The sequence below is a fragment of the Typopeltis vanoorti genome, chromosome 18 (assembly GCF_054136105.1).
Source record: "Typopeltis vanoorti isolate ZY-2024b chromosome 18, IOZ_Tvanoo_1.0, whole genome shotgun sequence".
Taxonomy (NCBI): Eukaryota; Metazoa; Arthropoda; class Arachnida; order Uropygi; family Thelyphonidae; genus Typopeltis; species Typopeltis vanoorti.
The window spans coordinates 43,021,072-43,048,515 of record NC_143566.1 but is presented as its reverse complement, the minus strand read 5'-3'; the positions used below and the strand labels follow the sequence as shown (position 1 = coordinate 43,048,515).

Below are 27,444 nucleotides of genomic sequence, written 5' to 3'. Positions count from 1 at the left end.
CATTCCCAAGAAACCTAGAAGACCAGACCTGAGCACAATAATCCACATGTGGATGTATCACAGCATTATAGAGAGGAATAACAACTTCCTTATATCAGCTTGTTAGTTTGTTCTTCAAATAACCAAGTAATCCTATGATATGCCTTAGGAATGTATCCTCTAAACTTCAACTATCTGTCTACCACCACCCCTAAATTCCTAACATCGTCTATTTCCTGGAGTGCAGTTCAATCAATGCAGTACACAGCTTATAATCTATTTATTCCAAATACATAACTACATTTCTCCACATTAAACTGAAACCCATTATCTTTTGCCCATACTGTCAGCTTATTTGAATTATCCTGCAAGCTCTCACATCACCTTGATTTACTATCACTCTACCTAATTTTGCATCATCAGCAAACAACTGAATATTTCCTTTCAGATTATTTCCCATATCATTTATGAACAAATTAAACAGTTGTGATCCTAGCACTGAACCTTGCGACACACCGCTAGTCACCAACTTTTGCCTGGATTATGCTCCTCTGTATACCAATTTTTGATATGTGTCCAGCAGTCACGCTCTTAGTCACATAATCACTCTCAGGTGGAAGATGAATGTCATCTCCTGGTGTGAGACCACTGCCCTGCTTATTGGAGGCCTGAAGTGGCTTGAAAAAGTTCCATGTTTAGTCTCAAGAGCAGTTTCCAGACTATGTAAAAAAATAAAGAAATGAAAAATACAAAAATATATATATATATATAAAAATAGAAAAAAAAAAATCCTTAGCCCACCCATGGTACAAAATGTACTATAGATTTACAAAATAACCTTTCGTGGGTAGGAGTAGCATAAAAAAGTCATATTCATCCCCATTTGTTCTAATTTGTATAACAGTTCCATGTGGTATTTGGTCATATGCTTTTGCAAAATACAGCAGAATCATCGTGTAGCCATTTTTGTTTTCCAACTCAGCTATCACTCCGTTATAATCATCATGTTTATATTGGCTTATATTTTATTTTGGCTTCACTCATGTTGATGTTTAATGGAGAAAAGTGATACGTATCCATGGCATTGTTTGCCACCCCAGACCATGCCATAGATACAGATCACTGAATCCAATGAAGACAAACTACACTCTTATACAGAAACATATATATCAGTGAGGCTGTTTTTGGAATCCACCACGACACTACAACTTCTCCAAACCTAAACAAATTCAGCTACATCACATTGCTAGAAAACTAGAAAACCATCGTTGTGAGACCTTTTGCAAGATTTCACCACTGCACCTATAGATGCACTAATTAGTAATGTAGGAGCTATCTTTTGAAATCAGTCTGTTTGCCTTCCTGCTGGTGTGCCTGCACATGAACATGTTAAGCAGCACATTGTATTTCTTTGTATCCATAAAGTCTTGGTGACCAAGGTGAAATATTGGCTTATAATCTAATTAGTTAAATAAATTTGGTTAATTAATTATTATTTTTAGGTGTGCTTTTCCATTAAACATCAGCAGGATTGATAATCAACATCTGAGCATCCATACCAGATTGATCTCCTTCAACTCTAACTGTCAACTTATAACTCAAATATAGGCTATGTATTGCTTAATATACTGTCTCATTTATACAATGTAATTATAGAGTTTTGAACAGCTTTTCAGCTTTCTCCCGCTTCCCCCCCAACTAATCATCATCTAATCATCTGTGCTCATGCCTGCCACTAATTTTGATGCCCACTATTTCCTTTTTCTGCAACTCATCAGCTATTTGTTTCATTGTTCAACCAGGAAAGAATGATTTGTGCACTTTATTAGTCATGACACCTTTAATGATTGAGTCCCCATACAATGACATACCACTATCCTTTGACTCTTTCTTCATAAAATTAACTGCCTCCTTCTCACTCTCATTGGCTGATCTCTCCTTTAGATGTTTAATATCCTCATCAGCTATTTGTTTCATTGTTCAACCAGGAAAGAATGATTTGTGCACTTTATTAGTCATGACACCTTTAATGATTGAGTCCCCATACAATGACATACCACTATCCTTTGACTTTTTCTTCATAAAATTAACTGCCTCCTTCTCACTCTCATTGGCTGATCTCTCCTTTAGATGTTTAATATCCTCTTCTAGATGTTTCATTTCACTTTTCATTTTCACTAACTCTTGCCTAAGCTCTTCTATGGTCACAACTCATGCTCCCATTTCTAATTGCTCTAATATATCAAGACACTTTTCACATATGTTAATGCTTTCCTTCTTTTCATTTACCCAAACAGTCCATAAATCTTTCACATTTTTAATGCATAGATATAGCATTTCTAATCACTCCAGTATATCAAGACACTTTTCACATATGTTAATGCTTTCCTTCTTTTCATTTACCCAAACAATCCACAAATCTTTCACATTTTTCAGTGCATAGATATAGCAAAATCCAAGGCAGAACTCGATTTTCATACCGAACCTTTGTGCCACTGACATGTGCTTCTTTATGGACATCATTTTCAGAAGCACTAAGAAGAAACAAGTAGCAAAACACAATATAAACAACAAAAATTCCGATAACACTGCCAAAGGATACTTGTATCCAGACAGGAAAAAATTCAGTACAATTTGCTATAAAATGCCACACTATACACTTTATATGAAATTTTTTTTTTAGCACAGCTCAAACTACCGCTACATTCATTCGTGACTCTAGTGCCACCATTAATGCTACTTTGGAAATTTCTAATCTGTAGCACACACTGCTGTGAAAATTTAATAGGCAAAGTTTCACTATCAGCAAACTGTATTCTCATTTACTAAAAACAATCTTATAATAGGAAAGTTTCAGAAACCAATTGCATTAGGTATGATTGCAGTACACAATGTTTCAAAAATTAAGAAATAAAACATCTCAGAGAATGATTTAGCCTGCTATTCAGAAGTGTTTGAAATATAATTAAGACATCTTATATATATATATATATCACAGAATCCATATCACGTCAGTGCTATGTGAGGACAAGGGAAAATATTCATGTTATTTTATTTTTTGTGAAACAATTTACTTTTCAATTGTAGCATGTTTTATCCTGATAAAAATTGGGATTTCATACAAAACAGAATTTGAGTATTATGAAAATGAGCATCTTCTGTTGAGGATTATTTTGTCCCCATACAATGAATAATAACAGTAATAATTAATCTTATTTTATTTGTTCTTCCTGAGTAAATGAGAATAATAGAATATTATATTATTGTTATGTAGCTGTTTGTTATTATCACTATACTGGTATTATAGAATACAATTTACATTGTGATAACACAGTAAGTTTTAGTACTGCTATCAACAACAGTAATAATAATAATAATAATGCTATTTTCTATGTTCTATATTCTGACAGTATATAGTTCTTTTTGTTTTTGAAAGGAAAAAAGGTTGTTTTTCCTTTCAAGTAATGTAAAACTTGAAATCTGGCATGTGCTAGAACGAACAGCGCTAACTCTTCCAAGCGTTACTTTTGCATTTACTAGTTGTGAAGTGAGCATTTCACAGCTCATCCAGAAAACTTTGCTCTGTAAGAAGCAAAGAATAAAAAATTATCTCGGTTTCATTCCTTTTTAGAACTTAGGGCACTTCCCCATGCAAAACAAACAAACAAAAAAAAAAAAAAAAAGCCAGCGAATGTGCATTCACAGATGTGAGAGGAGAGTGCACCAGTTTTCTTCGGTTAGAAAACTTGGGTTCGAAACCTATGTAGTACTATGAGAACCTTCATCAGGCATTTTCAACTGAAAATAAGTTAGACAGTCTCATACTGAGGTGATGGTTTTCTCCTACCAGGAAGTCCTGTTTTTCAGCAAACAGTCAAAGCAGCAAGAAAATATCAGACACACAATGTACCTGCCTCATGGTTGCTTCTGCCATAATTCCAATCAAAACAAAATCACGGCCTTAATCAACTCAATCATTTTCCTGATCGAGACAACTAAGCTTGGGTAGCCAACTGGAGAGATTCTCTTCTTTTGTACTAAGTGGCTGCAGATTAGAATCCTAATACTGGCATGAATGCTTATGAAAATATTTAGGTGGTAGATGCATTTGGTTCTGTAAAGCCATCACTCAGTTTATTGGAGGCTCTTGAAAAAAATATCTTTATTCTTATTTCTGATGTTAATTACCCTACATACTAGCATTAACGTATTATAGATTTCTAAACTTTTGTGGTTGTGGACATAAAAGAAAAAAAAAAGTTTGCACCTAGAAGGCATGTGTCCTGATGTTCCTCCCTATTTTTGTTTTATTCCCTCAAAAAATGTACTATTAGCCACTTTTGAGAGGAACAACAATATATTATCCTGTGTGTTATAAAAACGACCTAAAAAATTCCTTTTCAAGAGGAACTGGAATCAGCACAGTCAGACATTTCTCTATCAATATTTATAGTCCGGAAAGACTGCTTTAATGACCCTAAAAGGGAACATTTTTGATTTCATACTGTTCAAAATTTATATATCTTGAATTACTAGTAGGGAACACCTTAGAACAAGGGTGGACACACAAAGCAGTTTTACATCCAGATTATTGTCTCCTTTCTGATTTATATATATATCAGCTGTGGTGGTAAAGTTTCTGAGAAATGGTTGGAGTCAGCAGTGACCAACCACAGAGGTCTGGAAGGATTGCCTGTTTTCCTGCTTGCTAAAGATGGAGCATAAACTGGTAGGAGCATAAAATTGCTTTTGCAGTTTCTTCTCTGTAATCTAGATATGTTATGGTAGACGTGCAATTTTTCTTAGGAAACTGTTCTAAATAATAAAATCCAATATTTGTCCAGACACTTTTTTGTAATATTTTTTTTGTTACTTCCTCATTACAGAGTAAAATGATAGCTGCTGATTGCACCTGTAGACTCCACATATGCACATACAACAATGGATTTTTTTTTCTTGAACCCATGCTTCTGCATGGATTCTATTGATAGATAGTGCAGGGATTGTTCAGACAGCAGAAAAACATCTCTTTTGTCTTTCCAACGTAGTGAAAAGACTTTCCCTTGCTGACAAACTCAGATTTCCCCCCTTCAACAGTTTTCCTGATGCCAGATCTAGAGGCATCAGATAAAGATGGTGTTACTGTGCCGTTGTGGCACAGTAACCTTTTTCAGTAAAGGGTCTAAAAACTGCATTACTACCTGTATTGATAATGGAAGATCCGAATATTTATCACGCTCGGCTACAGTCTGCTTTCTCATATAAGATTTGAAATATCAAAGATATCCACGCTTCATAAAGTACAAATTTACCCCCATACTTTGCTTTCTTTTGGGGAATATACTGCGTACATTTCACTTTGAATGACATAAGGCTTTCATCAATACTTAAGTCTCTCTCTCTCTCAGGAATGTGTAGTAATCTAAATTTCTGATGAATTTTCATCAGAAAATCATAAATTTTGTTAAGAACTGGGCAAGAATGTTTTGCCTGATCAATTTTGAGATGGGGCTTTTTCACAATATCTTGTGCACAGTCAAGAGTGCTATAAATGTACGTAGCATGTTGATATCTATTGGGCTCCCAAGTGCACTGGGAGAATGCAGACTGTACTAAACTTGCTGATGTTGTTGTTGTTCGCAAGCCTAAAGGTTAGTTTTGTTAGATTTGTTCTGCTATGAATGAAAGAATTTCATCATCTAGAAATAGATGGAAGGATCCTAAATGTCGCTGGTGTGAAAGTCTTCAGTAATTCCTGGCTTACCTATGAATGGAAAGTGTGGACATGCTGGTGTGCATTCAGTGACGATCATCCATCTTCTGGACAAAGACTTGTCTAAACTACAAGCAAGATCACTATCTTCAAAGCTAGAAATATTTCCCTCATCATCTTCATTAGAGTAAGAACTACTTGAAAGGCAAAGGCTCCACTTTTCTGCATCTCAACTTTTTTTTTACCCCAAATGTTGCTGCTACTTGCCATTTCAGAAATGAATAATGTCTTAGATATACTTGCTAATATTCCTTTCTGCTCAGGTAACAAGCTGTAAGCTAATGAAAATTACTGAGAAAGAGAGGACAGAACACTTCCCAGTAGATACACTAAAAAGACGCAAGCAATTACTGAATACATGGATAAATTTGTTGTTTTGTTTTTATTCTTTCTGATTGATTAGCAGATATTTGAAACATTTTATTCTGATATTGCTTTTGTAGGATGACACAGTGTTTTTTAAACATTAATTTCTCCAATTACCCAATATTACATAATTTCCTGATTTATAATAATCAGGAAATAATAAATGAGAAAATATACAAAATTTGCTGATAATCAGAATTTAATTTCAGTATGGAAAATTGAAAGTTATCTGGTACAGTCACTTTGAAAAAATAATAAATACAAGCAAAAAGCAAAAAGAAAGTGCAGATATGTTAGCAGTATTTGTGTGTGAGTGATAGTTTTTTTTTTTGGGGGGGGGGGGAGGATTACCCATCAAAGGCTAAATACAATTTTAATTCTATAACTGCAGATTGTCATCATCATCATCAAATTCCTGACATGTACCCTCGAGGGGTGTACAGGATATGATAGTACTACATGAAAAATTTATACCATTACTAACTTCCTATCTATAATTTTCCTCCAAATCAGTCTATTACTTGTCAACACTCCAATATTATCATTATCAGATCTTATATTTCTATCGTCTAAGGCACATTGTACCGTATCAATCCACCTATATTTTGGCCTTCCTCTCGGTCGTTTTTCTGCCAACCTGGCAGAGAACACTTGTTTTGCTAATCTTTCCTTGCCCATTCTGTTTAAGCGACCATACCACCTGAGATTAGCTCTGCTAACGCATTCCTGGATGCCGACAACTTCAAGTTCTTTCCTAATATCCTCGTTTTTAATATGATATTGCCATTGATGCCATCTGTTCACGCCTCTAATCTTTCTCAGGACTCTCATATCTGCGGTCTCTAGTCTTTGGTCAAGTGTTTTACTTCTGACCCAGCTCTCAGATCCATAAGTTAAAACTGGTTTGAACACCGTCTTGTATACAGCTAATTTAGTGTTCCGACTAATTTCTCTCTTATTCCATATGAATTTATTCAATTGACTTCCTACCATACCAGCTTTATTGATTCTATTGTCTATTTCCACATTTAATTTACCATCTTCACTAAAAATCATGCCTAAGTAGCTGAAATGTTTTACTTGTTCCACAGGTTCCCCGTTCACAACACAGTTGACATTTTCAACAATTCTACCTATTTTCATTGTCTTTGTAATGCTGACCTTCATACCATATCTATTACAACAGTTATTCAATTTAGTCAGGGAATCTTGCAGACTTGTAGCAGATTTATTTAGAAGTATAACATCATCCGCATAAAGCAAAGAGCTGACATTAACATCTCTAATTCTGATATCATGTTTAATACCGCTTTCTTTCATAATGTGATCCATATAGATAATGAATAACAGAGAGGATAATGTACATCCTTGTCTCACACCAGATTTAACATTAAACCATCTCCCTGTACTTCCTTCAATTCTAACTGCTGACTTACAACTCAAATACAGACTGAGTATTGCTTGATATAATGCCCCACTGACACCATATAACTGTAGCATATTGAATAGCTTCTCTCTCGGCACCTTGTCATATGCTTTTTCCAAATCGACAAAACTTAAATACAGATCTTTGTTATATTCTCATGCTTTCTCGACTATTTGTCGTAAAGTGAAGATCTGATACTGACAGTCTCTATTTGGCCTGAATCCAGCTTGTTCTTCACCAAGCTTTTCTTCCACAGTTCTTCTCAACCGTTTCTCAAGTATACTTGCATAGATCTTGCCAGGAACACTCAGTAGGGAAATAATTCTCACATTCAGTTTTATATCCCTTTTTATATATGGGCACTATTAGAGCTCTACTCCAATCATCAGGAATGCGTCCCTCTGTCCAGGCTTTCTGAACTATGCAGTGCAGCCACAGCAGACTTTTATACCACCATACTTCAGCATTTCTGTTTGAATATCATCTACTCCTGCTGCCTTTCCACATTTCAAGGCCTTTGATGGCTTTTTCTACTTCAAGTAAGGATATGTATTCCTGACTGTATGCCTGTTGAGTGTTTTTTACCACTGTGCTATCACTGCTTGTTTCATTTAGCAGTTTTTCGAAGTAATTACTCCATACCTCAAGGATATCTTTTTCTCCTGTTTTCATGTTACCTTTACCATCTCTAACTTCTTTTACAGCACTCTTTCCTCCATTTCTAAGCTTATTCAACAACCTCCAGAATATCTTACCTCCTTCTTGATATTTATTTTCTATGTTCTTGCAAAAGTTCTCCCATGACTTTTGTTTTGCCAGTTTTTACAAAGTGTTTAGTTTTCTTACTTTTGTCTCTGTATTCTCTAAGAGCACAAGCTCACTTATTTGCCAGGAACTTTTGATATGATTTCTTCTTTTCCTTCACTGCCTCTCTAACTTCCTATGTCCACCATGGAGTCCTGATTTTTCTATCCTTGCAGACAACCTCACCACAATGCTCTCTGGCTGAATCAATCAGGGTTTTCTTCAAGGCTTGCCACTGAATCTCAAAGGTTTGCTTCCTATTCTCAAACTCTTTCATTTTTTCTTCAATAATCTTTGTGTATTTTAGTCTACAGTTCAAATCTGAGAGCTGCTCAACTTTTATTCGCTTTAAAACTTTCTTACATGTTATTATTTTCGATATGAAATTCAATTTTATCCTGCTCAAGACTACATAGTGATCGATTCCAATTTCAGATCCTCTGTACACTCTGGTGTTCTGCACCAGGGAGTAAACATCACTATCAACAATAACATAGTTGCAACTTTTCTTATTCCTTGCCTCTTCTCTCCATGTGAATTTGTGCACATTTTTATGTTGGAACATGGTGTTAGTAATAACCAGTCCATGTCCTGAGCAGAAATCCAGGTATTTGCCATTATTATTAGCTTTGCTCTTTTCTCCAAATTTTCCCAAAATATTTTTGTATGTCTCACAATGATTTCCTACTCTGCTATTCAGATCCCCAACAAGGACCAACTTTTCCTTTTTCATTGTGCGAGTTACTTTTTCTAAAGCATCAAAAAATTCCTCCATTTCTACCTTAGTAGAACCTTCTATGGGACCATAGGCACAAATAAGTCCCATTGTCCAGTACCCCATTCTCATATTTGCCCATATCACTCTACTTGAGACTGACTCGATACAAAATTAATAACGGAAAAAACTCACGTACAAAGATTATTTAATAGTATGATTTTCGCCTGTGTGTCACAGGCATCTTCAGTACATTAAGCTCAAATTAAACAATAACTGACAATTCCAAAAAGCACCACATATGTAGCTGGTGTAAGATAACTAAAAAGGTCAATAACTTTCCTTAAAAAAAAAAAAAAAAAAATCAATACAATAAAAAGTTAGGAAAGATGAGCTGATTTGTAAAGAGTCTATCTCCCATAAAGGGGATAGACATAAGCCGTCGGATCTGTTTAAGTTAGGATAATGAAGTAGAGTTTCACATGTTTTATAAAGGCGTTCCATGAGAAACTGACTTTTGTGAAGAACTTTTGTCTTTCTCCAATGAACTCTGTGTCTGGTGAAGATGGCATGTTCTGCAAGTCCAGACTTTTCAGGTTTAAAGTATTCAATTGAATACTTTAAATATGGCTTACGTCTATCCCCTTTATGGGAGATAGTACTTGACAATTATACTATTAAATAATCTTTGTACGTGAGTTTTTTCCGTTATTAATTTTGTATCGATATGTCTACTCACGGTATACCTCTTTTAAAACTTATTGAGACTGACTGCCATTCAAGAAGATTAGCCTCGTATTTAGTGTTGAATACTATGGCTACTCCTTCTTTTCCTTGATTGTCATTGCTTGAATATAATATTTTGTATTTATTACTCAGATCTCACCAGTTTTTGTCTTTTTTGTTTCAGTCACCCCTATTATGTCGATCTGGTACTTATCTAATTCCTCAACTAGCTCCATTTCTTTGCCATTCAGGCTTCTTATGTTGATAGTACCAATCTTTAACTCTGGTGATGTTGAGTTGGGGTGTGTTTTCAGATTTGTTCCAGTAGCTGACTTTTCGCTGTTCGCCCTAGTTCCCTGGCGAAAACAACAGTGGCCTTGTTTAACCGGGCGACACCTAAGCCGGCATGAAATTTTGTCATGTTGTACCATCATTTTTTATTTTGGTTTAACCAATAAGAATACAATTTGGTTGGCTAAATCCCAAATTGCCAGCCCATCCTCGTTCGTTCAGTATCCAGCTAGATACCCAACGGGGTGCTCCACGAGAAGGTGAGGATTGGACATTAGGTCAGAAGCCCTGGTCGGTTCTCTGTATTCCTTTAAAGGCTATGTGGAGGTCTTCTCTCAGTTATACAGCTTTGCCCCTTAAGCACCCCACTGCAGATTGTGTTATTAAGAATATCAATTATTCTTAATTGATATGAATAAAGATTTTTGTATTGTTCTCTATAAAACAAAATGGTCCAAATGCAGAGCTTCACACAATCTGTGAAGTATTCTTCGAAATATGATTATGAATAAAAAATAAAACTTATTTTGGAACATAAATATTACTCATTATTTTTAAGATTTGGATTTTCATTAACTTATAAAATGATTGTTTGACAAAATTAATTATCTTGAATCAAGTTCTTTGAGAACAAATAAAATATACTCGACTAAATGATTAGACACAACACAAAAACTTGATAATGACATTGGTTTTCAAAGGGTGAAGCAATATTTAATTGATTTTTTTTTATTTTATTTTTTTTTGCTAGATGGATGAAGAAAGAATGCTTTTCATATTCCATATTATCTGTAGAAGAAAATGTATGGATGGGGTAATATATAGCTATAAGCTCTGATCATGGCAGGCAGGTAACATCAATAGCTGAGTCTCAGTTAAAACTTCATTGACTGCAGCATTGCTATCCATTACCCTTCCTGGGTACCCATTTTAGTCACCTCCTATGGTATGCATGGGCTACAATGGGGCTATTCTTATCCCGGCCACCACATAGGGTTATTTAATTGAATAAAATATGCAAGTATCTCTTATAAGTGTTCTCCTCCTTGGCATGAAGGACTATCACTTGCAATGGGTATGATGACCAGCTAGCACTTCTTATCCATGTTCTTTCAAAAGATAGCATGCATTATCCAGGTTTTGCTGGATGTATATATGTCCAAGCTGGTAAGGCAGTTAAAATGACCATTATCATTATCATCATTACTCAAACTATCAGTCTATATAAATCATCCTACAAAATCTCTACATCATCACCTCTATTACTGTTATCTCACCCCACCCCCCACCCCCAGTTTTGCATTATCAGAAAACAACTAGACATACCCAGTGGTGAGCTATAAGGGACTCGCGTGAGCCCTTTGTTAAATTTTTCTCAAATTTGAGAGCCTATTATTCTTCTTGTTTACCTTTTTTTTTTTTTTTTTGAAACATATTAAGCGACAAACTCATACGGTAACCTAACAAAAATTAGTCTATTTGGCAGTGTATAGATTATTTGGAATTATTGTTTCAATTCCTCTATAACGAATGCACCCAAGTTTGAAAATAAAATAAGCACATGCGCTATCTTTACCCTTCTCCCTTCTGGTAGCCAGTTAAATGTTTTATAAAATATTTCATTCTTATTATATTTTGATAGTTAAAAAATGTTTTTCTTATGTAAGATAAATTAACACAGTTGATTATGTGCAAATATTTCATGTTTAGATCATGAAATGTTTGTTTAAAAATGACAGCCTTTAGAGGTTGATTGTCCTCTCATACTTTTTGATTGGAATTGGTACACAAGCTATATTAATAAAAGTTTTTGTGTGAAATACAGCTTTTTTTTCTTTTTTCTTTTCTTTTTTTTTTTTTTTTTCGACGATGTGAGCCCTTTGTTAAAATCTCCATAGCTCACCACTGGATATACCCCTCAAATAATTTTACAATGCTATTAAATGTTCAGAATAAATGGTAGCAACTCAAGTACTGAGCCCATGTGATACACCATTATTCACCTATCTTTTCGTAATTTTCTCAAGTCTGCCATATGATATCTAATATGCCTCCTATCAGTTGCCTTCTTATAGAGTCTGCTTTATGTAATGGAACTATCTTATCCTTTTCCATTACATAAATAGGAGACTCCATAGGAAGGAAGCTAATAGGTAGTCAGATCTGTGTACAGTGATCTGGATATGGCTGTCAGAGTAGATCACTTTCTCTTAATGCAGAGGCTGAAATCCCATTCAGATCCCATGGCTGTTTTGATGTGGAGATTTCTTAAATCCTAAAAACTTTCACTTTAAATACTAAGCAGATATCTGTAATGCTTAATATTTGTGAATTAACATCCTTTTAAAATAAAATTCGAACTGAAGGTATTTGGAGCCTTGGATAAAATAAGAAGTAATTTTTCTGGGTAGTGTATTGTAACTAATTAATATCAATGTTTTAAAAATACTTATTTTTTGCTCTTTGTTAGCTCCAAGACAATGCAGTATTTGTGGTCAGGTAGCTGAATATGAATGCAAAGAATGTTTTGGTCAGTTTGGAGAGGGCTTAGAGAGTATAGCATTCTGTCAAAGATGCATGGACAAAGTAAGTAGAATATTAAATAATTATATCTCCCATTATCTATACACAATTAACCATACACAAAAAAAAAAAAAAAATTGGTGGATTTTATTCTCCAAATTTGAGTATAAATTTTTGGGCATTTAAGAGAAGCAAGAATGTTATTTACTAAAAACATTCAGACAGTTCCCTTGTATGCAAATTATCCTAAAAAGGCCATGAAAAAAATTTGACTATTAAAATTTTACTTAATTTACTCACATGCCACCTAACAGTAGTCATCTGCAAGCAGACAACCTATGCAATGCATTTGTGTGTGTGCCTTCCTTACTATCAAATTAAAGAGGGGGTATTTGGATTAACCCCAAATTCAAGAAACTTGCTCTCCCTCTCCCCCCTCCTTGATGTCACTAATGCAAAGTTAGTTCTCTAACTCAATGAAAACTTGGGAAAATAAACAAATTCATGCATTTCAATTGGGGAAAGTGAACAGATGGTTTCATTGGTTGTATTGAAAGTATTAGAAGTGATTGGAGAGAATAAACAAATTTGTATGTTTCATTCAGGAAAGTAAACAATAGTTTCTGTGCTACATTGAAATTGAGTGGGGGAAAATGAAGAAAGCTGTGTTTCAAAATGAATAAACAAGTTTGTGTGTTAATTCTTAAAATGAACAGATGATTTCAGTGATCATATTTAAAATGAAGTTAGAAGGTAACTGACATGGTTATTCAAGAGTTTGAAAGTAGCGTTAATTAAAAATGGTGTGATTACTTATACAGAATGGAAGATAAAAGAATAGCAAGCCATGTTTGAAGCTAGGCTCAGAAATGATCTAGAAACAATCCAGATAAACTGTTGAAATTAGGAATACCTTAGATAGAACTGATAATATTGAGGACTGACTAGTAATAGACAAATTTTGAAGAAAATTATTGACAGCAAGTAAGGGACTCTTAACTGCTTTTGATTATGTCATAGTATCCTGTGTGCTTCTGATATATCTACTAGAAAATGATGTGATTTAGTAAACTGTGCTTAACTATAAAAGCTTATCTCCTTATTTACTCAGTGTTTATGATTTAAGCTGAAATTATTTGCATGACCAGTACAGTTCACTCTTACCATAGCAAACTCTTCTAAAAAATCCAACAAAATATCAGAATTCTATGCTATAAAAAACTTCCAAATTGACTTTATTAACATTTGAGGTCTTAATTCTAATATCAGTAATGTGCACCACCACCACCACCTACAGTCATCCAAACCTGATATGAGTCATCACCGAACCCCAATTGGCATTTCTGCAATGATATCTCACCTCAACCAGTACTTTGCACATTTATCAGGTCTTATATGCCATAGCAAAGGTTATCAGACCTGCTTAAGATTTGATCTTTAAAAGAGAGGGGTGGGGGAGGGTGAGTAAACTCTTCTTGTAAATAATCATGCTGTGGCTATTGGTGTAATATATTTTGTTTCGTTACTCACCTAAATTTGGGCACATTTTATAATTATCCTTGAATTTCTTTCAGGGCAGCTGAAAATTCTTCATTTGTCTCAGAACGATTTGGATAGTATGTGTGGTGCAGAGAAACTGATACTTCTTTCTACCTTCTATGGCATATTTAAAAAAATGATAATAACAAACTTGCAGTGATTTTATGGAATTCTTTATAAAAATGCACAAAAATGTCATCAACTAAAGTATTTGTTCACTGTGTGCTGTGAGAAAATGTTTGCAAAAAAAACCCTATTTTTGCTGTTCTTGAATGCCTTGATTCTGGTGTTATAAATTTGCTTATACTTTTGAGCTAAAGATGTTTAGATGTGAATTTCAAAGAAACTTATGCTAGCTGTTGTTTACTAAATTAATACATAATGAATAGACTTCCTTCTTCCTTTCTATGGCTTTACAGCCAAAATTGAATCTTGACCTCCATCTGTGCCTTCTGATTTTTCCTTTGGGATTTTACTAAAATTTTATTATTTGCAGTTTCCTTAAGAATATAGTCATTTTCTATTCAAATAACATTTCCTGTTCACTGCAACAGATTTGAACTAGATATTGTAGGTTCTTTATGTAGTTGGTGTAACTCTTAACTGTATCTTATCTTCACCCTGCTATGTGGAGGCACCTGTTCATGGTGGAGGGGACCTCCCAGTGATAATGCTGGCCCCTTTCATTCTTCCTCTTTTTTTCTTTGTTGTACTTCTCCTGAGTCTCTTTTTACTATCAGGTCTTCCAGACCACTATCCCACCAGTAGGAGGAAACACCATTCGAGTTCAGAGAGGTGAGTATAGATGTATAATTAATTAATTAAAAAAAATATAAGCAATTAACAGCAATCACTTCCCAAAACTTGAGAGATAGGCATACAGTCTGTCTGATTAAGAGTAGGATGCTGGCATAGGGCTTTACATTTTATGGAGAATTTAGAGGATCAGATTTCTAACACCATATCTCCTAACCCTCCATTTTGCTATATTTTGTGGATAATATTTTTGCAACCTGGTCTCACTCTGAAACAAAACTACTTCAATTTCTGGATAAAATTACCTCACATCAAGTTCACTATTGAATGTCAATCTAACAACAATCTTCCCTTTTTGGATACTTTAATACAGCTTAACTCTGCTGATGATATTAAATTTTCTATTTACAGAAAGTCATCCTTTACAGTCAGATATATTCATGCATCTTTACATCATCATCATCCTTCACAAAAAATAGGGATTATCAAAAGCCTTGGGTACCAAGCACGTATGATTTGTTCTTCTGAGTCTCTTTTATTACAAGATTTAAATAAAATAAAACTTACTCTATTACTTAATGGTTACAGTGAGACCATGATACAGAAAATATTTGATAATTATTATCCCTCTCTAGATAATCTAATGTTAAAAAAATCCACATACTCTGCCTTAAAGAAACATCTGAACAAATGGCAAGGACCCTCACAGATATAATCTGTATACCACCTTCAAACCAGCCTGGAAGTTGTCATCTTTCTTACTGCCTATCAAAGATACATTATCACCTCTATCCTTGCCTGTTGTTGTCATCTTTGCTACTTTAGACAGACTGGCTGTTCTGCTACGATTAAATTCCAAGAACATCAAGATTATATAAGATTTTTGGAATCTGAAGGTTCAGATCCAGATTCTCATGCCATCGACACTAGACATACAGTTTACACAGACATAATGAAACCATACCAAGATGCTGCACTACAGTAGGTTCGAGTTTGATCATCTATTTTTTTTAATTGCATGAAACCCTATGCCACCATCCTAATCTTAATTGGACAGACTATATGCCTATCTCTAAGTTTTGGTAAGTGATTGCTGTTAATTGTTTATAATTTTTAATGAATTAATTATACATCTATACCCACTTTTGAAGTCTAATTGTGTTGCCTCTTGCTGTACAACTGTAACCGAGACGTGATATTATAAGCATGCTGTTTGACTCGTTCTTGTATTCATAATTTAAATGTTGTTTCCAATTCTTCTGCCTTCTCCTTGAATGAATCATGATATATTGAGCGAAATAATAAGAGTAATAACTTTGTTTAGTTTCTCGTACATGTGTGAAGCCGCTATTTAAAACATTATTCTAAGTCTCCTGCCCCCATGGTAGGAGACTGGAAAACATGTTCCAAGTCTTGCTATGGTTCTGGTATAGCATCCAGAGTAACTCTGGCATTCTACTTTTGAGCACATTTATTGCTTGTTGGATAGTGGGCATTTGTGGTGGTTGGAAAGCTCTGACACTAATGCCCTAAAAAATTTGAATTCCTTGAGAATGAATTCAAATTTTTTAGCAAGCAAGTACAGATATCATAGATACATCATTTGATAACAGAAGTGAGAAACAAAAGATGTGACATCAGTTTAAATGTATCAGTGTTTCTCATTATTCATGCAGCAGGATGATGAGAAACACTGTTACATAAAAGCCAATAAGGAAAATGTCATCATTCTTTATTTGAAGGTGTTGAGGACAACCAAGATCTCTGTGTCACCTGTCAGAGAGATCATCCAGTCTACTTTCAGGCATGTCAGCAGTAGAAGGGAGGAAAGAAATACAAAAGATATAAACAGAACAAACAATAAATTACACAATAACCACAGTAATTAACTTTAATGAAATGAAAGTACAGATATTTCGTACTGAAAATAACAGTACATCATCAGTGCTGTTAGAAACAAGCAAATCAAAGGAACAGGAATACAAAGCACTTACAGCAGTTGTTGGTTTACCAATTAAAAACTGTTGCCACGTGCCAGAAATTAATATTCATAAATATTATTAAAAACTATTTTTGATGGTTACATAAGATAAGAATCTCCCAAACTTTTGGGAGATTCAGATTTGGCTGACACAAAGGCTTAACTTTTTTAAAAGGCGTTCATATTTAAACCTGCTTCTATAGAGAAGACAAGCTTCATCCTACTGGATACTGTGTTTAGTGTCAATACTATGTTGTGCAAGACCAGACCTTTGAGGTTTCATGTATTCAATATAATATTGATGTTCATTAATTCTTTTTTCCACAGAACTGCCTGCCTGCTTGCCCAGAGTATGTTAGATTACATTCATATGGCATCTGGTAAACGCCAGCTAATGATAGAGGTGCCAGTTTGTCTTTTGTAGATGTCAACAGATGAGGAATTTTGTTGATCAGAAAATATGTGAGAATGAGATGATACTTCAAAATTCTACCAATTGGTTCCGAGATGCCAGAAATATAAGGGATTGGAACTCTGCAGTCTGTTAAAGAATCCTGAGGTGTTGGAACATAGGAGTCGATTATCTGCTGGATTTGATCAGAGTTGTAACCATTAAATTCCATTAACGTTTTGATAGTGAGAAGTTCTTGTAAGCTTGAGGGAGAGGAGCATACTTTATGTGCTCTATTCATTAAAAACTTGATGACACCAATTTTTTGAGAGGTGTGATGAGCAGACGTTTTATGGATGTATCTGCCAGTAAAGGTAGGTTTTCCTGAAATATCCTGATTGTATAACAAATTCAAAAATCTTTGCAATATCAGGAGGATAATCATCATATAGTAAATTAACAGTGTCAGATAATGGAATGTTGATAAAGAGGGAAACAATGTCAAAGCTGACAAATCCGACTCTTGTATTTGAATATCCTTGATTTTCCTCAAGAAAATGTGTGGAATTCTTGATGAATGATCTGGATTGTCCAGTATGGGCAGTTAATAAACGTGACAGAAATTTAGTAATTCTATAGGTGGGAGAGTCAATACAACAGAAAAAAATATATCGTATCACAATGCAAAAAAGAAGTTAGCAACCACCATCACACCTGTTCTCAAATCCTGTGACTGAGAAGGTGGAGTTCAAAAACATTGAAAGCATCTCAAACACTTATCTCTGTTACACCATCTAATAATTTCACCATACCTGAACTTTATGATCATGAGTGCTTCTCTGCAGAGTGCATCAGCTCCACCACCACCTATGATTTCACTTATGAAACAACTCCAAAAATACTCCCTTTTGATGAGATCCTACTTGTGAAGAAAACTATGAAAAAGATATCACTGGACGATAAACCACCAGACATCCCAACCTTTAGGAAGAATGGACAGCCAGTCTCCATTCTTCCTAAATCATTGGATAAATGTAAACCTGACAAAGGTAAGCCCTCAACATCTGAAAAATCAGACAAGTCTACAAAGCCAAAACAATAGCAAAATTTTTACAGTGCACTTGTCATGAGTTTTGCCAGTTCATGAAGGTTCTGCTGCAGAAGCACAAACCCTTCTGTTTTTGTTTGCAGAAAACATTTAAAACCTAGTGAGGATCCACCTTAAATAATTTCACTGTTGTTTGTAAGGACAAAACTAGAGATGGTCCTATTCGTGGTGGAATAACCATCCTAGCAGGCAGTCATACTCCTTTCCATCATGTCCATCTTATACTGCTCTGGAAACAGTAGCCATTTGCCTTTCTTCAGGATTTCTTATTACAAAATGTTCCATTCATTTACTTTACCACTGGATTCTGAGTTAAATGTGATTGACCGTGATTGTAACCTTATATTGTAGCTGCCCGAGCCTATACTTCTTATGGGTGATTTAATGAACACAACACTGGGATAGTGCGAATATCTGAGTAGATGACGTAGACTCATCCACGAATGGATGAGTCTACGTCATCAAACATGCTTGACAATAATGACCTCTCCCTTGTTAATAATCTACTTAGTAGCTTTTTTTCCATATACCCCTCCCCTGCTCGTATCCTGCAATAGATCTTATATAATAAATTTAGTTTAATCCTTTATCCAAGTGTGTGCAAACAAGGTTTGCACCTGAAAGTATCTTCAGGACTGGGGTAAAGTGGTACAACACCGGGCAACTCCTTGCAAAGGTGGAGCAAGCTACTAACACTCCTATCTCAGTATCTCCCATAATACAAAACACATCTCCTTGCGGATATGTATAATGTTATGCATTAAGGGAAGGGCCACTACCCAGATTAGTTTCGACCTTTATTGAGGTCTCTTCAGTGGGAGCCAGGCCCAAGTGGAGATACCAGGCAGAAGCATTAGCAAGGTCATCTCCTCCTATAGGAGCTGCCAAATGGTTTGCCACCTTTTTATTAAATTACTCTGGATTTAGAGAAAGAAGTTGAAAGTTTATTTTTCACTTGGTAAGACTATAATAAATTTAGTTTAATCCTTTATCCAAGTGTGTACAAACAAGGTTTGCACCTGAAAGTATCTTCAGGACTGGGTTAAAGTGGTACAACACCGGGCAACTCCTTGCAAAGATGGAGCAAGCTACTAACACTCCTATCTCAGTATCTCCCATAATGCAAAACACATCTCCTTGCGGATATGTCTAATGTTATGCATTAAGGGAAGGGCCACTACCCAGACTAGTTTCAACCTTTATTGAGGTCTCTTCAGTGGGAGCCAGGCCCAAGCATTTGTTCCATTTACTAAATGGAACAAATGGTCCAACATTGAAATGTCTATAAAATGCAAACTAGCATGTTGGAGAGATCACTGCTTTCTAAATACCAGAGAAGTCTGGCATTAACTATTTTTTCCAATATCTTATGAAGACAGTTGGTCAGAGTGATAGATCAGTAATTGTTTGCTTGTGTTTGATTCCTTTCCTGATTTTGGGATTTTGAAATGACAACTGACTTATGCCAAGAATTCAGATACTCTTCCTCTGTAAGCATTCTGCTCTACATCAAGAGAAATAGATCCATAGAAGATGATGGAAGATGTTTTATCATCTCATAATCGATGTAATCAAGACCTACTACACTGATGTGTGACAGTAAAGAAGTTCTTTTCAGTTCCTCCTTAACGAATGCAGATAGCATGGTTCTAGCCAATTAGTAGAAAAGTTCAGCTGCTATTTCTCTTTTAATATTAAAAATTCAGAAATTTATGACACTGTTGCTGAGATTCTAGTAAAATTTTCTCCCAAAATATCTGTAATGGCTTTGAGTTCAGCAATAATATATCCATTATGTTCCAACATCGACAAATGGTGTGTTCTATATCAACCTTTCATTTTCTAGATTGTGTCCCATACAATTTTTGTACTACTTATTTGATTAATAGATGATGCAAATTGGATCTGAGATTGCTTTTGACTGATATATCTAATGTGCTTTATTCTGAGCATGTTTAAAAGCAATGAGATTTGATGTGGTAGGGTATCTATGAAAGATACCTCATGCTCTATCTTGAATCTTTTTTTGGCTGCTTGGCACTCTCAGGATTCTACCAATATTTTACACATAAGAGACATGTTCCTGAAACAAGAACATCTGGGTTTGGTGTTCTTTGTCATGGAAAAAATTCGTGATTATTAAGACCTCTAGAACATTGGTGTTAGATGACGCCCTGTTTCTATTAAAAACTTTCTGTCTAGCCAAGTCTTCCAATTCTGAGTGGAAAGCATGTAATCTCATGCTTTCCACTCAGAATTACACTCCTTGCACACATTTGTCAACTAAGGGAAAAGTGCAAAAGAACTTTGTATCTCTTTTGCACTCTGTTTTCCACTGAATGGGATGTGGATTAGTCTTCATTACTACATCTTTATTGTGCACTTATATGTTCAAAGTTAGATGATGGGTCCTAAGTCTATGGTTCTGCAAAGCAGAGTAGCCTATGATGGTTAGTGCTATATACGGATAGCTGCTGGTGCTTTTCACTTTTTGCCCATTGAAAGTCTTTGTGTTGAAGCAAATGAACTGGCTCTGTCACTTAGAAACAGCTGTCTCTTAACTATGCCATAAAAATAAAGTTTCTTCCTACATGGACTAATAACTTTTCTCTACATTTTTTGGTATTTTTTCTTTGGGAGACTCGATATCAACACACATCAGACTGCAATATGTCTGTTTGGTATGCATGTTAAAGAGATTTTTTATGCAAGTTATTGGTATAAATGTTGATAATATTACCTGCACCAAACACAACAGCACTCATGCATAGTAGATTTGCACTCCATTCTGCATCCTCTTATTGTGCCAACAAAGAAAATCTGACACTCCATCGTCCATCTGCATGCAGTTATTTAATACAAACAGAACAGAACCTTCTGATTTCTTTTCATCTGTACTGATGGTTCAAGATCTGAGACTGCTGCTTTACTTACTGAATTTATCATATCCAATCAGATCCCACTTTGTGTTAGACAGTTTTTTAGATTAAAGCTAATTACCCAATGGCAGTCATGATTGTAGGAAGCATTGACAGTCTAGTCAATGTAGAAACAGAAGTGAGAAAGTTGTTCTTTCTAAGCTTCACATAGATCACAGTCATTTTACACATTCTTATTTATTGAGGGCTGAAAACCCACCTATGTGTGAACAATGCAACATGCATCTCACCATTAGTCATGTTCTGATCGAGTGTCAGCACTTCACTCAAGAAAGGAATGAATTTTATGCTACTCTGGCTGACCATATACACTCAGGCAAGAGACTCAGAAAAATTGCATGAAGCTTTTAACTTTTTAAAAAGAATTAATTTATACGAGTAAATGCAGTTTTGATTAACTTAAATTGTCTTTTGTACATAACATGTTATTTACTTACTAATTTATCTCTTTATTACTATTTATTATTACTTTGAGTACTGCTGCAACCTTTAATGGGCACATTAAAGGTTGCAGCAGTTAGCACAAACATAATGTTTGGCACATTATGTTTGTGGTAACAAATCCATAATCAATCAATGTGATCCTCCAGAGACTGTTATTATTTACTGACCCAAATATTTTTTAAGAATTTTCCTTTCAAAAGTTAAAATGTAATCCCCCACCACCACCAACCACTCTTGCTGCAAATATGCAGATTTCAGATCAGTAGGTAACATTTGAATGAATTATCAATTTGGATATTTGTGTCTTAGTTTTTCAATGAATGTCTTTTGATCTGAATGCAGATAAATCAATTGTCTCATGTCTGTCAATTATTATTTCAGTTTTTTTTTTGTTTGTTTGTTTTTGTTTTTCATGACTTATTTTTCACGGTATTAACAACACCACAAACACTATTATCAACAAGGAAGTTTTATTAACGCTAATATTTCGCTGATTTTCAACTCAGCATCATCAGAGCACAACACACATGTAAACGCGACAGTGAGTGAGTGAAACAATAGAATTGCAGAAAGACAAAAGATCTAAAGTCCTATTTTTGGCACCCTCTAACAGAAAAAAAAAAAAAAAAACAGGCAGCAGTTATCCAGGAGTTTTTCTTAGGATAACCATCTCCCAAATTTTTGGCAAATTAATGCAACCATATTTGTTAAGGTTGGGAGAATTCTTCAAAGCCATTGCTGACTCAAAAAATAGTCTTTCGGATCTATGACGACTCCTAAATAGCACATTCGTTTTCCTCCATCTAATCCTGTGTGAAGGAGTGTCCAAAGCATGGTCTGCCAGTCCCGACTTGCCATAGTAATAGTAGCGAATGTATCTTTCATGTTCTTCCAGGCGGATGTTCACTGATCTTCCTGTTTGCCCATAATAGGCCAAGTCACAGTCACATGGAACTTCATACACTCTTGGGTGTGCTAAAGGGTGAAGTTTATCCTTTGGTGAGCGGATCAGAGTTGCCAGCTTGACATGAGGCTTGAAGGTGGTGCGAAGGCCATGTTTCAACAATACTTTGGCTATCTTTTCCGATGTACCTCTGATATAGGGAATAGAAATGGTCATGTTGTATTCTTGTGTATTGGGGGGGGGGGGGCAGAGTAATGGGCCTATGTAGTATTTTTTTTTTTTTCTATTTTGTAGGGATTGTAGCCGTTGGCTAAGAATGTATGGTGCAGGTACTGGAGTTCAGTGGTCAGAGCTGTATCGTTAGAACAAATGGCTCTGGCTCTGTGTGTAAGTGTTTTTAAAATGCCGTACTGTTGGACTGGATGATGATGTGATTGTTTATGTAGGTATCTTCCTGTGTGTGTAGGCTTCCTGTAAATAGAAAAAGATAGTGATCCATCTGAAAGGCGGGTGACTAATGTGTCAAGAAATGGTAAACAGTTATTTGATTCTTTTTCTACTGTGAAGTGAATTTTGGGGTGTTGGCTGTTTAGGTAGGTGACAAAAGCATCCAAAGTGTCTTGTCCATGGGGCCAGATGGCAAACACATCATCTACATAGCGCAACCACATTAGTGGCTTGTATGTAGCTGTGGTAACTACTTTGTTTTCAAAGTGTTCCATGTAAAAGTTTGCTAACGGGGGGGGAGAGGGGGGAACCCATAGCAGTACCATTAATCTGTTTGTAGAATTCCCCCCCCCCCCATGTAAAGTAACCTGCATTCATGGTAAATTGAAATAATTCAAAAATATCTGGGGGAAATTTAGACTTGATTAATTCAAGTGTCTATAAGTGGTACATTGGTAAATAGGGAGGTGACATCGAAACTAACCATTATGTCTGAATTTTTTAGGATTAGATTTTTAACCAGTGTTTTGAAATGGATAGAATTTTTTACAAAAGTAGAGGAGTTGCCAGTAAGAGGGGCAAGCGACTTAGCTAAATGCCGGGCCAGTTTATATGTGGGACTATCTATGCTATCAACTATGGGGCGTAGGGGAACATTAGTTTTGTGGATTTTTGGTAATCCATAAATACGTGGTGTTTTAACATGAATTGGTTTTATTTTCCTGATGATTTCTTTGGGCCATGATGTCACTTTTTTTAGTAATTTCCGGACTTTTTTCTTTTGCGACATTGTAGGGTCTCGATGTATAATTTGATACGTAGAACTGTCACATATGAGATCTTGCATTTTTTTGTTATACTCTTCTTTATTCATGATAACTGTTGCATTTCCTTTATCGGCTTTTGTAATAATAATATTTTTTATTATTGTATAACTTTTTTAGGGCAGTTATTTGCTTATGTGGTATATTACTTTTTGGAGGCTTAGCTTTGTTTATAATACTTGCTATGTCTAGTCGCACGTTATTGGCCATTGCTGGCGGAAGATCGTGGATACCCCGTTCTACTTTCATCATAATTTCCAGTTTAGGAATTTGTTTGGGCGCGACGGCAAAGTTATGTCCTAAACTGAGGGCGTTCTTGGCTTCTTCAGTGAGTGTTTCCGACGATAGGTTTACGACCACGTGGTCTCGTCGAAGTTGCGGTCGGGACTTCGTATGTTGGCGCTGTTGTAGTAGTTCAAATTTTTTTAGGTGCTTGCTTTTAACTTTTGTGAATTCTTTTTTTGCTCCGCCAGCAATGGCCAATAACGTGCAACTAGACATAGCAAGTATTATAAACAAAGCTAAGCCTCCAAAAAGTAATATACCACATAAGCAAATAACTGCCCTAAAAAAGTTATACAATAATAAAAATATTATTATTACAAAAGCCGATAAAGGAAATGCAACAGTTATCATGAATAAAGAAGAGTATAACAAAAAAATGCAAGATCTCATATGTGACAGTTCTACGTATCAAATTATACATCGAGACCCTACAATGTCGCAAAAGAAAAAAGTCCGGAAATTACTAAAAAAAGTGACATCATGGCCCAAAGAAATCATCAGGAAAATAAAACCAATTCATGTTAAAACACTCCGTATTTATGGATTACCAAAAATCCACAAAACTAATGTTCCCCTATGCCCCATAGTTGATAGCATAGATAGTCCCACATATAAACTGGCCCGGCATTTAGCTAAGTCGCTTGCCCCTCTTACTGGCAACTCCTCTACTTTTGTAAAAAATTCTATCCATTTCAAAACACTGGTTAAAAATCTAATCCTAAAAAATTCAGACATAATGGTTAGTTTCGATGTCACCTCCCTATTTACCAATGTACCACTTATAGACACTCTTGAATTAATCAAGTCTAAATTTCCCCCAGATATTTTTGAATTATTTCAATTTACCATGAATGCAGGTTACTTTACATGGGGGGGGGGGGGGGGGAATTCTACAAACAGATTAATGGTACTGCTATGGGTTCCCCCCTCTCCCCCCCGTTAGCAAATTTTTACATGGAACACTTTGAAAACAAAGTACTTACCACAGCTACATACAAGCCACTAATGTGGTTGCGCTATGTAGATGATGTGTTTGCCATCTGGCCCCATGGACAAGACACTTTGGATGCTTTTGTCACCTACCTAAACAGCCAACACCCCAAAATTCACTTCACAGTAGAAAAAGAATCAAATAACTGTTTACCATTTCTTGACACATTAGTCACCCGCCTTTCAGATGGATCACTATCTTTTTCTATTTACAGGAAGCCTACACACACAGGAAGATACCTACATAAACAATCACATCATCATCCAGTCCAACAGTACGGCATTTTAAAAACACTTACACACAGAGCCAGAGCCATTTGTTCTGACGATACAGCTCTGACCACTGAACTCCAGTACCTGCGCCATACATTCTTAGCCAACGGCTACAATCCCTACAAAATAGAAAAAAAAAAAATACTACATAGGCCCATTACTCTGCCCCCCCCCTAATACACAAGAATACAACATGACCATTTCTATTCCCTATATCAGAGGTACATCGGAAAAGATAGCCAAAGTATTGTTGAAACATGGCCTTCGCACCACCTTCAAGCCTCATGTCAAGCTGGCAACTCTGATCCGCTCACCAAAGGATAAACTTCACCCTTTAGCACACCCAAGAGTGTATGAAGTTCCATGTGACTGTGACTTGGCCTATTATGGGCAAACAGGAAGATCAGTGAACATCCGCCTGGAAGAACATGAAAGATACATTCGCTACTATTACTATGGCAAGTCGGGACTGGCAGACCATGCTTTGGACACTCCTTCACACAGGATTAGATGGAGGAAAACGAATGTGCTATTTAGGAGTCGTCATAGATCCGAAAGACTATTTTTTGAGTCAGCAATGGCTTTGAAGAATTCTCCCAACCTTAACAAATATGGTTGCATTAATTTGCCAAAAATTTGGGAGACGGTTATCCTAAGAAAAACTCCTGGATAACTGCTGCTTTTTTTTTTTTTTTTTTTTTTTTATTTTTTTTTTTTTTTTCTGTTAGAGGGCGCCAAAAATAGGACTTTAGATCTTTTGTCTTTCTGCAATTCTATTGTTTCACTCACTCACTGTCGCGTTTACATGTGTGTTGTGCTCTGATGATGCTGAGTTGAAAATCAGCGAAATATTAGCGTTAATAAAACATCCTTGTTGATAATAGTGTTTGTGGTGTTGTTAATACCGTGAAAAATAAGTCATGAATAACCAGCAACGCCTAAGCTTATCTGTTAGATTAATGTTTTTGTTTTTGTTGATTAATTTTTTAATCCTATCTTGTGTGCTGATTTTTCTAATTCTAAATATTCTTATACTTTCTGTTTGGTTCTTGACATGATGTTAATGTCATCTGCTTATGTTATATTCAGTATTGATTTGTATATTAGATTGTCTTTAATAGTTTAGCAATTAGTGGATAATGTATTGCAGAGCTAAGTTAAAAAGCATTGGAGCTAGACTATCTCCTTGTTTTAATCCTCAAGTTTTTTTAAAGCATTCTGTTAAATCATTTATATTTTAACCTGTGCTTCTGAATTTCCCATTGTTAATCTTGTATGTCTTACTAGCTTTGCTGGTATTACAAAGTGTGTCACAATGTCATAATTTTTCTCTATCAGTGCCATTATAAGCTTGTTGGAAATCAAAAATCTGATGAATATTTATAAATTCCCAAACTTTTTTTGTAATAATCATTTCAGAGTATGTATCTTGAAACCTGCATGGTAGACACCAATTATCCTCCCCCTTCCCATCTTGCCTTTTGTGTTAGGCTCTGGCCAAGTAGCTTGGCTTCTTAGAAACCTGTTTACTGCTTATGATAGGGCACTTAATCCTGTCTGCATTGTCTGCTATATCTATAAATTGCATTAGTTCTTGTTGCATTGTTGTGGCCAGTTTTTCTGTTTTTCAGGATGAAAAATCCATGATTCTGGGCAGAGTACCCTTCCACCTATATATCAGACTGAGTAACTCATCCTCGGTTGAAAAGCCCTGATACAGGTTATTTCTTTCCTACACAGGATTTGAACCTAGATCCTTCCAAACAGAGGGCATTGTTGTTACCGAATGAACTATGGAAGCTTTTTTATCCTCTCCATAAATGGTTTTAATTTGTTCTTCAAAATAGAAGTAAACTTTTATTGTTGTACATATACTTCTGCAATTTTCACATGTCATTTTTTTATGTATCAGATAGATGACACTCTTTTCAGAAAACCTGACATTTTATCTTTCTTCTGT

At 35.4% G+C, this 27,444-nt stretch overlaps 1 protein-coding gene across 5 annotated transcripts in view; it reads left to right on the top strand.

The window, feature by feature from the left end:
* The window catches only part of CYLD (ubiquitin carboxyl-terminal hydrolase CYLD), a 451,655-nt gene that overhangs the window by 379,862 nt on the left and 44,349 nt on the right, over positions 1 to 27,444 (top strand). For all 5 annotated transcript variants that reach the window (XM_090407955.1, XM_090407951.1, XM_090407953.1 and 2 more), the window contains one exon: positions 12,551 to 12,666. In XM_090407955.1, coding sequence (XP_090264081.1) covers positions 12,551 to 12,666 — 116 coding nt within the window. The remainder of the gene's footprint in view (positions 1 to 12,550; positions 12,667 to 27,444) is intronic.